Source organism: Anguilla rostrata, chromosome 1 (genome assembly GCF_018555375.3).
Source record: "Anguilla rostrata isolate EN2019 chromosome 1, ASM1855537v3, whole genome shotgun sequence".
Lineage (NCBI taxonomy): Eukaryota > Metazoa > Chordata > Actinopteri > Anguilliformes > Anguillidae > Anguilla > Anguilla rostrata.
The window spans coordinates 31,629,524-31,642,567 of record NC_057933.1 but is presented as its reverse complement, the minus strand read 5'-3'; the positions used below and the strand labels follow the sequence as shown (position 1 = coordinate 31,642,567).

General features: G+C 39.5%; 1 protein-coding gene across 1 annotated transcript in view; it reads right to left on the bottom strand.

Annotated features, from left to right (window-relative positions):
• Positions 1-4,714: 4,714 nt before the first annotated feature.
• The window catches only part of rab32b (RAB32b, member RAS oncogene family), a 32,098-nt gene continuing 23,768 nt past the window's right edge, over positions 4,715-13,044 (bottom strand). The window contains exon 3 of the mRNA XM_064334740.1: positions 4,715-7,333. Within this exon, the coding sequence (XP_064190810.1) occupies positions 7,184-7,333 (150 nt within the window). The 3' untranslated portion in view covers positions 4,715-7,183. The remainder of the gene's footprint in view (positions 7,334-13,044) is intronic.

The following is a 13,044-nucleotide window of genomic DNA, read 5'->3' as shown; positions in this document are numbered from 1 at the left end:
TGTCTAATGTAAAAATTAGACCATGCTAGACCAAGCACATGCAGGGGTTGAGAGTCCTAGCTGGCACATACATGAATGCTACGGCTAAAGCCACACACAGGAACTGAAACAGTCCCACTTCTGCTCTGAGAATGAATCACCATATCACATTGCAATAGTTAGCAATCAGACCACACAGTACATAATTGGAAGATTTAAATTCAAATTTTGAAGGAGGCAAAAATTTCTCTTTTATGCTGCGGGTACTTTTCACATGCATTAGATAGCAGTGGGTTTTCATCACAAATTGAAGATATTTTATGTACATTCTTACATAAGGATAATTTTTTGAATGCCAACAAAAATAGTGTAATAGTACAAAACTGTATGCACTGTATGATGTGGCAACAGTGCTAATGTCTCATTGGCAGACCCATGATATGTCATTTCTCAGTATCTGTGACAAATGGGTTGTGAGAAGTTACAGTGAATCTAGCACAGTTCTCAGTGGGGAAACAAGTAAGTTACCATTTCAGCTTCTCCCTCCAGAGGGCATTCCTGAATTGGGCCAAGCACTGACTTATTTTTTCTTACCGTGACAGTATCCTTTGGATTAATTTGACACGGTGATGTTCCTTGTGTCCTGGATACCACTGTTCTTGCTGTCCTCTATCCCACTGAACACTAAAGAATGATAGGGGGTGGGGGATGGGGACTTTATGATTATGTCACCTCCAATAAAATATTGAAATGTTTAACCTTAATATAATTTATGGTAGATCAGTTTCAACAAATTTGCTAAATCATAGATGTTTGCGTGTGTGTGTGTGTGTGTAACAGTATTTGGATTGTGACACAATTTGTTGTTTTGGCTTTGCACTCCAGCACATTGGATTTGATATGAAACCAAGAATAAGAGGTTAAAGTGCAGATTGTCAGCTTTAATTTGAGGGTATTTACATCCATATCTGGTGATCTGTGTAGGAATTGCTAGCTTTTACTACATTTAGAGGACCAAAAGTAATTGGACATTTGGCTGCTGTTTCTTGGCCAGCTGTGTGTCGTTGCATTATTAGTTTATGCATAAGAACACAAACAAAAGGTCTTCATTTGATTCAAGGTGTGGTATTTGCATTCGGAGTGTGTTGCTGGTCTTTCTCAACATCAGGACCAAAGAAGGCAGTGAGAATTCTTTTGTCTTCATGTTCCAAGACGACAACAACAGCGACACTGAATCAACTGAAGTCCTTTTGTTTTCTTCCTTATGCATGAACTAATGACACACAGCTGGCCAAAAACATGAGCAAACAACTGTCCAATAACTTTTGTTCCCTTAAAATGGGAGGGGGGGGGGGGTACTGTGTATAAAAAGGTCTGTAATTCCTACACAGACCACCCAGTATGAATGTAAATACCCTCAAGTTAGAGCTGACAGTCTGCATTCAACCTTGCGTTCCTAGTATCATTTTAAATCCAATGTGCTGAAGTACAGAGCCGAAACAACTAAAATGAGGTCATTGTCTAACTACTTGTGGACTGCACAGTACATATAGATGGACTTGGAGACATTCAGTATTACAACAATTTATATTAACATCAGAATTATTGAGCAGCTGATTAGAAGACTAGATTTCATCAGGTATAGTGTGGGCTACTTGATTTTGCCTAATTCAGAGGTGACCAATCTTATCTGAAAAAGGCCAAAGTGCATGCAGGTTTTTGTTTTAGGCCAGCACTACACCTCATTCAATTAACTAATCATGGTTAACTTAGTTAGTTGATTCAACTAAATAACAAATTCAGTTAAGAGCTTGATAGGTGGAATCAGTTGTCTTAGTGTTGGGCAAAAACAAAAACATGCACCCACACTGGCCCTTTTCAGATGACATTGGACACCCCTGGTCTAGATTAAGCCAAGTTTAATTTCTGATGGTCATATTTATCTCTTAGTGTAATGTAATGATTAGGTTGTCACTGATAAATATATTTTATTCTACATGGCAGGCAAAGCTAAAAAAAGAATACATTATAAGTTAATGTTTAAGACATAAAAGACATTAAAAAAGTCAGAAAAATACCATTAAAATTATTTTCATGGCTTTGATGAACTTACAAGGGACCTGTACCATTCCACCTTCAGGGTGCTAGAAAAGTTTATCATTGTCACTCTATATTAAAAGTCTATGAACAAAGGGATCTGGTGAATCTCAAAGTCATTAAGTGTTTTCTTCAGTGTCAGATAACGCTAAGCTTATCACATGTTGGAACCCTCTCTTTAAGGTGGATTTCCATCATTGCAATTTCTTTGGGTACAAATGTGACTGATTGTTCACACTTGCATAGCACCTCCTTAAAGTGTCATCCTCTTGCCATATGCCAGTGTAAAACATGCTGTGAGAAAACAATCTCCAGTCTCAGTTCCACCTGCCAAAGCTTCTGTTCACCTCAGAGCAGTTTTGTTATTATTTGGGCCAAACGTAAACCATGTCTTTTAAAGCTTATATTAACGCTGTACTTAACACAATAATTTAATCACTTCTTTTTAACATTTTTCAACATTTTTGTAAAGGTAAACGACAGCTGATTTGACAGCAAATTACAGCAAATTATGTATGTGTCCCACATGTGTATTCAAGAAATATCTTCATTCATATCATTTCATTATGGGGAAAGAAAAGTGGAAATATGAACAATACTGTAATTAACCGATTCATCCGATTAAGAAAACTTGTGAGAAAAAGCTTACATATTCTTACTGTGAATGTAAATCATAGGGATGTTTTTTTTAATATACTGATAATCGAAAGGCCCTAAACAAAGTCAAACTCTAAAAACGGAAGTTTAAAACTGAAACAGAAAAACAGTTTTGGTATCTTTATCATCGACTTCCGCATATATTTTATATGTACCTCTGCCATTTAATGTATTTCTTTTTTTGTTGATGGGGGGGGGGGGTTAAACCCAAAAATTGCCTCCTTGACCAAGTCTCTATGACACTGCAGTATGGAACTGATGTTGACATTCCTTTCTATCTTTTATTGTTTTGGGCTACAACAGGAAAGGAAAGAATAGTCTCCATGGCCATGTGCCCAGTGTAGAAATTAAGAGAATTAGAATTAATTCACAGAAAATAAGTTTACAATAAGGTTACAAAATTTTGCTCCAAACAGAGGTGAGGGAGATAGTGTACTTCTTTGTTATAAACGTAAAATGGCATTAAGTATGGAGTGAAGACTGGCTGTTTCCGTGAGTACTGTACCATTCCTGGACCTGGATAATCACTCATGCTGTTCTGTTTTATTAGTCTGAAGAGATCACTGGCAGATTACCAGGGAAATAAGAAATTATTCAAAATATCTCCAAGGTATTTATTACAAAATCCCAAATTCCTGAGAATGGTAGCAGAAATTGTACAATTTCAGTAATTTTCCTTTTTAACCATAAGCACAAATTAATATGTGCTTATGGTTAAAAAGGAAAATTACTGAAATGTTCTATATGCAGCACAAAATACATTTTTCATACATGTTTATCTTTTAAAAGGTGGAATATTTTTGTTGTTTTGCCATTCTGCATTCACAGATTGCAGAAGTGAAACTTGTCAAATTGAATACACTACAAAAAGTGAATTCATACTGCCATTTCCATCTTTTCCCCTTGTAGTCTTATTATAACAGTTACTATAGAGAATGATGGAATTAGAGCTATAATCTTATTTGATACACTGCACAGCACGTCATACTTTAAACTTATATTTTGGTGTAAGCATGTCTTGTGTCCCCTAATTACCATTGTTTGAAATGAAAGAAAGGGATTCTGGCAAATATTTTTGAAAGTTAAACACAAATGGTAAAGGGATGATGCCTTATTACTGCAGCAGGAACATACAGTGCCCTCCAACATGCTTGGGACAAAGACATGTTTTTCTTGATTTGGCTCTGTACTCCACAATTTTGAATTTGTAATCAAACAATTCACAAGTGGTTAAAGTGCATATTCTCAGCTTTAATTAAGAGGTATTTTCATAAATTTAGTAGAAATTACAACTCTTTTTTGTTCATAGTTCCCCCATTTCAGGGCACCACATGTGAACTGATTCAAAATCTAAAATTGTGTACAGAGCCAAATAAAAAAAATGTCTTCGTCCCAAATATTACTGTTCATGTGGTTTCCAAATGAAAAACTGTGTATCTGAATATGCTATGGTAATGCCCAATGGACTACTATAAATATGCTGTATATTCAGCAACAAATGGACAATGGGCCAGGAGACAAGAATGGCAACTGGAAACTAAGTAAAAAGAAAGCAATTCACGTATTAAAGAATGATTGCACTCGCTGTTTCAACCTGGCTCCGCATACTACACAATTTTGTAAAATGCTTCCTGGGGTGGGTGGAATAGGTGCAAATGAATGCAAATTAATTTGTACAGCGTACCTGTGCCTGGTCAAACTGTCTAACTAGGCATTGCAGTTCAAATATGAATCAGGATTCAACAATTACATGGCCTATTTCTCACCTCAAATGTTTTCAGAAACATATTTTAGCAGACTGTTTAAGTGGGATGTGAGAAAGTAATATGCCGCCATTTTTCTCTGGTTTGAAAATGCTAGGCCAAAACCAAGTGCCAGCAGAAAGCATTTTTCAAAATTGTGTAGTAGGCAGAGAAATGTTAAAACAGTCAGTACAATTACTATTTAAAAAGTAAACGGACAAATCTGTGGGCAGCAACAATTTCTGGCCAGATATTTTTATTGACATTTAGCCTATAAGTCACAGTATTACATCCAAACAGGTACTCTGACATCATGATTGAGCTAGAGTGGAATTCAGAAAGAAAATTTCAAACATTAAAGGGCAGTAAAAATATGCTTTTTCTACCATTTTTTTCTGCCAAATGATATTATTTCCAAAATGTTGCAATAATGGCATGGATTAAAATAAAATGAATTAAAATCTTCAGTGCAGGGAGTTTAACTTGTGAACCAAAATTATTTTGCTGAATTGCAGCCAGACCAGTGCTACTGTTCCAAACAAACCATGCTGTCGGCGGTATATAACTGTATGGCTTTTAAGCAGTGAGTAATGAGCTGGTGACAGTATGGAATTCAATTAGGGCTGTTTTAAAAATACAATGTATTATTATTATTATTATTATTATTATTATTATTATTATTATTATTGATTTTTTATTTTTTCATTAACAGAGACATTTCTGAGGACGGTGTTCTATTATGTCAGAACTAGATTCTGTCAGATGGGGACAGTCCAGTTCAACAGCAGCACATCGAAACTTGATCCCCACTTTGTTTACATGCTTCAGTGTCCTGACCTGTGATACTGAGAAAACCAGCAGATAAACCAACAAGAACAGTGATGCTTTCCAAGAGGCGTTGCCATAGTAATGCAAGGAATATTATCAAAATGAACACCTCACATAGCCTTTGTTCCAAGGTTATCTTGAGAGGCTTACAATGTACAATAAAGTGCATTCCCCTGATTTGTATGAATCATAGTGCCAGACCTGGCCAACACCATTCCCTGACCAGCAAGTACATATGTAACATCACTAAAGCACTTTTGCAAATGAACTATGCTAAGCAAGAACCAAAATACAACACCTGAATACATACTAATTACATCCATAACATGTCATAGGAAGGAAAACCTAAAACTATAAAAACTACCATAACCTGAACAAGTACAAAAGGTAGATTTAGGGGTGAAGATATGAGGGGACCCAACTGCACTCTGAAGCAGTGGGTCTTCAGCCTGTGTCTTTAGCCACCTTATTCAATTGTTAAATTGAATAAGGTGTTTTAGAATCAGGTATAGAAGTACAGTACCAGGTGTAGAAGTACTATTCATCTCAGGTAAGATTAGACACCATCAACTTAAATAGTAATACAATCACATCAGCTGTAGAGAACCAGTACAATATTACATAGTATAAGCTGTTTTTTGGTAAAATACTGAATTTAAACATGCATACACACAATACAATTTAATGTAAAATACAATTAAAAGAGAAATTCACATAAAAGTACCTATTACAAATTGCACCATTGATCGAAAGCATTATAATTTTCATTTTGCAACCACCAAATTCCTCTGTGTTCTTAAGCAAATCAGAATCAAGTGTTCTTCTTCTTCTGAGATGGTGTGCACCATGCTGAAAACTGTAAAAGGGTTCTGAAAGAACTGTAATTATTTATGTAAGCCTGTTATTTCCGTCTGTTAAAGGCTTGTCTTTTAAAGGCAATAATCGTCTACACTGTCTAAACAAAGCCCTTCTGGCGCCTACAGTGGGGAACACTGCCACATGGGTGAGGTGGCAGCAAGAGGACTCATTTCAACCAGTTTTTCCTCCTAGACCATTCACTCCTGCCACACAACCACATACAGAAAGAATGGGTCAATTTACATGTGCAATCAGATTTACTCTCGACTCAAACTTAACATGAAAAGCTTACTGTTCAACATGGTTTTAACCCTGGTGTGTTCTCTAGCTAGACAACCTTAAATATACTGCCACTACAAAATCATCTGTGTAGTGGCTTTGTTTGATAACCCAGCTGTTCTTTCAGAGGCCATGGCTTAAAACATGTCTAAATATTACAGGAAATTAACAACTACTGGTTGTTAATTCTGGAAATGTCTTCTCTGGGATTTGTAACACATTTGGCACTCTTATCTTACAAATATGGAATGTGGATCTTTCACTAATGTTGTTACTAAATTCTTTTGGTATTTACACATCTTTTTTAAATAGCTGACATAAGAGGTAAATCTGTTTCTTTTTAAGTGGTGTAAATCACATAGTGGGACAATTATCACAGCTTAAAGAGATCAGTCAAGTAAATCAATAATTGGCACAAGGTGCTCCAGAGTGATGTAAGTAAGAACCAGAAATATATTAGTAAAGCAAGAGGTGAAAATCTTGTTTTATGGCTTCGGGTGGAAATGAGATTAGATGATTTCTCTTGTATTGTTGACTTACTTGCAGAATGTATATGAGGCACTGGAGAGCACACTACAACACCTGAAATGTCATATAGTTGTGGTAACCAGTACAGAGTGATCCTTGCTTGGCGTTAGCAATCCTAACATTGGTGGTTTTGATGGATAAGGCTTCCAGGGTCCAGTGTGGCCACATCTTGGCAGCCCAGGGCCACCAATTCCTGCGTATCCCTAATCCCATCGCTAGCAGCACTGCACTCCGCTCTCAGCCATCATGGGAGCCTGGTCCAATTTTACCCTGTCGTTTTTCCCCTCATCAAAGGGCTGCTCTCTGGTGTTTTCCAGAATGCGCTCCACCAGGAATTGTCCTGCCTTCTCCACGTTGATGTTCTCCTGTAGGTCAGCCACAGGACAATGGGGTCAGTGTTGACCGAAGCGTAAATATCTTGTCAGAGACTGCAGATTGTTTTTTATATTAACAATCCACCAAACACCCCCCCCCCACACACACACACACACATGCCCCAGAAGTTCTGGAATGTCTGATTTGATCACTGTAGCAGGAAACAAATTCAGCAGTGACATCAGCAGGAGTTTTGAAGTGAGTCGAGACAGGGCTCAAGGGTAGTCTGTTTTTGGCATTGTTTGCTGGCTGTGTGACTGCTTTTGAAGGGGAGGGGGGCTCTTGACCCTGACAAGGGGGTGTGGCGTTTGGGAAGCACTGATGCCTATTGCACAATTCCTTATCTCAGTGGCAGAACAACTGAGGGCATGGTAGGACATTGATTTTGGGACATATACTGCCTAACTGCCAGATTCACATATGAGCAAACCCACAATTTATTTTAAGAGCCTGTTAATACTGATTTTGAAGAATCAAAAACATTATTTACAGTCATGTACCAGATTGAAAGCCAGTAATAAACAGTAATAATTACATTGAGGGTGCTTGCAGAATGTCCAGTAGTTTTAAATGATCTATAAATTACTTTGGAATCTGCTAAATTACAAAGAGTAAGATGTAGTTGTAAATAACAAAATACAATACTAACAACAACAACAACAACAACAATTTTGATAACATTTTGATCCCATCCCTACACCCCTCTTCCACCCATCCATCCATTACCTATATCAGTTCAGTCCTGGCCAGGGTTGTGGGAGGTGCTGGAGTCTATCCTAGCATGCACTGGGTGAGAGGCAGGAATATACCTTGGACAGGTCACCAATCCATCGCAGGGCACAGCCCCTCCTCCAGTCCTACTGTCCTACTGACATCCTTCCATTCATCTCCTCTCTACTGAACTCCCTGTCCCCTGGATGTGCACCTGATGTCTTCAAACAAGCCTCATATAACCCTCTTCTCGCAAAACCCACCATTGACCCCTCTGTCATCCAAAACTACCCTTATTCCCTATCCCCTTCTCCCCTTTCTCTCCAAAACTATTGAACATGCTGTTTTCCAACTCACCTTCTCTATCACTGAAGAATCTTCTAGACTCTCACCAGACCAGCATCAGCCATTCAACTGAGACTGCCCTCTTTACAGACAGGCAGGAGCTGTTTGAGACAAACTCAACTTCTCACTTATCTGATATTATCCTGCTTGACCTCTGAAACATGTGATATGGTTGAACACCAATTCCCACTGTCTTCCCTGACTACTTTGGCATTTTGTCATGGTTCTGTGTTTCTGTCTCTGTTTTTCCCTGTTGGGCCGCCAGACGGCGGCACTTCTGTTTTGTGTCCTGCTCGTTCCCCTGTTGATTCATTGTATTATTGCTTTCAATTATTTTATTATTATCGTTATTTAATCATCGTCCCCACCTGCCTCTCGTTTTCCCTTCCCTATGGTTTGATTGTTCTTTGAGTTCACCTGTCTATTTAAGTTCTTTGTCCCCTTGACTCGGATGCTGGTTCCTTGTGTTTGTTTCCCACTTGTGCTCGTTCCTGACTTGTGTTTGTTTCTTACCGTATGTACCTACCCGTGTACTCTGCCTGCCTGTGTTCTGCCCTGCCCGTGTTTTGAGTTCCTCTTGTTTTCTGTTTTTCTTAAATTTTTTGGAGTTCGTGTTTTTGCCCATCGTGGCCTTTTCTGTTCCCTGTTTGTGTTTGCGTTTTTTGTTAGAAAAGTTAATTGTCCCTTTTTGAGTTTGTCTCTCCTTTCTCTGCGTTTGGGTCCTCCCTACCCGACACATTTGTGGCACTATCCTACCCTATGTTCCTATCTCTCCTTGCAGGTTGCAAGGGGGAAGTTCTGAGATCTTAGGGACTCTTAACAGGTATCCTCCAGAGCTTAGTCCTTGACCCTCTCCTCTTCTCTCTATACCAAGTCATCTCTTGGTTCTGTCATCTCCTCCCATGATCCAGCTTATCATTGCTATGCTGATGACACAGAACTCTTTCTCTCCCCTTCCTCCCTCCGATACATTGGTCTCAGTATACATCTGAGAAATATCAAGTTGCATGTAAAATTATTGAATTGAGACCCCCTGCTGGACCTAGCCATCACCCGAGATGTCGCCACAGTGTCACCCTCAGTGTCAATCTTGGTGGTACTAAACAAACTGTTCCTGTCTTAGAACATCATGGCAGTTTGTCGGGTGTGCATATTCTTCCTGTAAAACATTCAGAGAATCCACCCCCTTTTCACCACCTACCCAACCCAGCTCTTAGTCCAGGTACTGATCATCTTCTTCCTGGACTACTACAACTCCCTCCATGCTGGCCTCCCAGCCTCTGCAATTAGACCTGTGCAGATGTACATCCCCAGGCTCAGCCATGTCATCTCCCTCCACTGGCTACCAATATCAGCTTGCATAATATTGCACCAACAAGACCTTGGTGCTAGCCTATTGGGCAGCTAAAGGGACAGCTCTGTCTTCTGATCTTCAGAAGATCATCAGACCCTACAAACCTCCCGATAAGCAAAGTAAATTCTGAAATTTGACCTTCCCCTTGAACCCCAATGGCCATGAATTCAGTCCTTGGTGTCTAACAATAACACTGTCTTAAATTATTGCTTTTACCTGTCATTGATTCAAAGTGCATTACAGTAATGGTACTGATGTCACCAAAATCCCCCTCTGAACCATCAATACACAGTTTGTACATAGACTAGTAGAAGTCAGTGCATTAGTTCCATTGAGCTGAAATAATTTTCAGGACACATATTAATGACAATTTCTTTGTTTGTAAAATGGTGTTTTCTAAAAGTTCTAAGTTCTTACCTTACAAACAAGAGAAGACTCTCAATTAGACATTCCAGTGGTGAGTAAATTAGCCTACATCATGACTTTTACCCCTGCTTGGAAACCCAATATGCATTACAGTAACCTTACAGTCTTGTATTCTGCAAGCTCACTTACACAGCTTCTGAACACGGTTTATGGTTTAACTATCGTAAAATTCCTTAGCTGGACACTTCACAAGGGGCTGGCCCAAAATAAGGAACACTGGAGCACACTTTGCTCTGGGCAAAAGACACTGTTAATTCAACAGGGTAGGACTGACGTTACGACATCTACAACATCATCCTCAGAGTCAAAAAACACAAGTGCAACGGACTGCATCAGGAGGAATATAAATACCCTCCCATCAATTATATAATGTGAGGTGCGCATGCGTAGGAACTAAGAACTCCTTGCACAATTACCACGACTGTAGTAACATACGACATATTCGTTGAAAAAATAAAACGGGTAAAGAAAAAAACCAACAAATGAAAATAAAGGAAAAAATTAAGCAAATGATAGCGAAAGCTGGTCAAACATTTTGTATTCTTTGCCAAAATGGGGATGGTGGAAAACTTTGACATCATTGGTGGTGGAGCAGTGAACGCAATGAACACAATGATAGAACCCTCAAGGGGGCACTGGTAGCTAGGAGCGTTTAGTCTGAGCGCTTCTCACAACACTGCAAACTACTTTATCTGTTATATTGCAAGGCCTTCTGAAGCACACAAGGGGATGATCATAGAACCATTTTTTTTTAAAAAAAGGATCACTCTGAAGAATAGGCCAATGTTTCAGAACAATGTTCTTGACTTTCTCAGCAACTCTAGAGCAAACAGGAGGAGGAGTGGAGTGCTTACAGTGTTTCCAGATTGGAAAATGGTGAACCTGCCCAACCAGGGCCTCAAATTTTTGTTGAATTTTGAATTTGAATTTGAATTTTCATCTTGAATTTTTTCCCCCCAATTTCTTACAAAACAAAAGCACATTTTTTGCATATATATGTATCGGTATATACACATTCCCAAAAGTATGTGGACACCCCTTCTGATTAGTGGTTTTGGCTATTCCAGCCACACCCATTGGTAACAGGTGCATAAAATCAAGCATACAGCCATGCAATCTCCATTGACAAACACTGACAGTAGAATACATAGGTACTGAAGAGCAGATTTGTTTTTAAAAAATTATTTTTTTTAAAAATCACAAAACATTCAAAAACATCTACACTGTTATGGAAATAGAAAATATCTGTGATTATTTGGATTGAATTGACGGACACATAACAGTGTGATAGTCTCAGCCTCAGACGGTCCACTGATGGACCAACCCTGTCCGAAGCCTGGCTTGCGAGATGGTGTGGTTAACATTGACATTACCAGGGGAGACATAGCTCAGGAGGTAAGACCGATTGTCTGGCAGTCGGAGGGTTGCCGGTTCAAACCCCGCCCTGGGTGTGTCAAAGTGTCCTTGAGCAAGACACCTAACCCCTAACTGCTCTGGCGAATGAGAAGCATCAATTGGAAAGCGCTTTGGATAAAAGCGCTATGTAAATGCAGTCCATTTACCATTTACCAGCCTTTATTGACACTCATAGGAAAATGGTAGCCTTAGCTAAGAAACAATAGCTGGTCATGGTCATGGTCATGGTCATGCAAGCCCATGACATAGCTACTGATGCACAGCAATTCAGAGACTCTGAGGTAACGGTAACCTATGCGCAGCTAATGGAAATTGTCATGGTTCTGTGTTTTCCTGTCTGTGTTTCCCTTGTTGGGCCGCCAGATGGCGGCACTTCTGTTTTGTGTCCTGCTCCCCCCTGTTAATTGTATTATTGTTGTCTCGTTATTCTATCATTGTTCCCACCTGTGTCTTGTTACCCCCTCCTTTTCTGGGTTGATTGTTTTTTGAGTTCACCTGTGTCTTGTTACCCCCTGTCTATTTAAGTTCTTTGTTCCCTTGACTCGGGTGCTGGTTCCTTGTGTTTGTTTCCGACTTGTGTTTCAGACCGTACGTACCTGCCTGTGTTTTTGACCTGTTTGTGTTTCTGACTTTGTTTCCGCCTGTGTGTTTCTGCCGTTTGTTTTCTGTACTGGTGTAGTTCTGTTTTCTTGTATTTTTTTTTAGTTTTCGTTTTATGCCCCTCGTGGCTCTTTGTTTGTTCTGCTTTTTTTTTAATAAAGTCTTGTTTGTATCAACTTTTTTGAGTTCCGTGTTTTTTCCCATTCTGCGCCTGGGTCCCACCCCCCGTACCGTGACAGGAAATGTTATAAGGTATTATTTGACGAGATTTTTGTAAAATGTGCCTTTAATTACCAAACTGCATTAAAGTGGTAAAGGAATTTCAGCAACTTCAACATTTCAGTGTTTTTTTTGTGGTTACATGTTCCATCTGCTACCTAGCTAGCAAGAAGTGCTCTCCAGATACAACTTAACAACCATACCACCACGCACTCTGCTCCTGCCGACTGGCTGAAGCTAAGCAAGTGTGGGCTTGGTTAGTACTTGGATGGGAGACCACCAGGGAATACTGAGTCACTGCTGGAAGTGGTGTTGGTGGGACAGCAGGGGGCAATCTTCCCTCTGGTCAAATAAACCCCAATGTCCCAGTGCAGTGACGGGGACACTGTGCTGTAGGAGATGCCGTCTTTCGGATGAGATGTTAAACCGAGGTCCTGACTCACTGTGGTCGTTAAAGATCCCATGACACTTATCGCAAAGAGTAGGGTGTTCCCCGGTGTCCTGGCTAAAATCCCAGATCTGACTCTCACAAAAACTTGCCACTTAATCATCCCCTGATTTAATTAGCTAAAAAATGTTCTCTCCCTCCAGTGGAACTCAGTGGCCAACAATAGAGGATTGTGGTTGTAC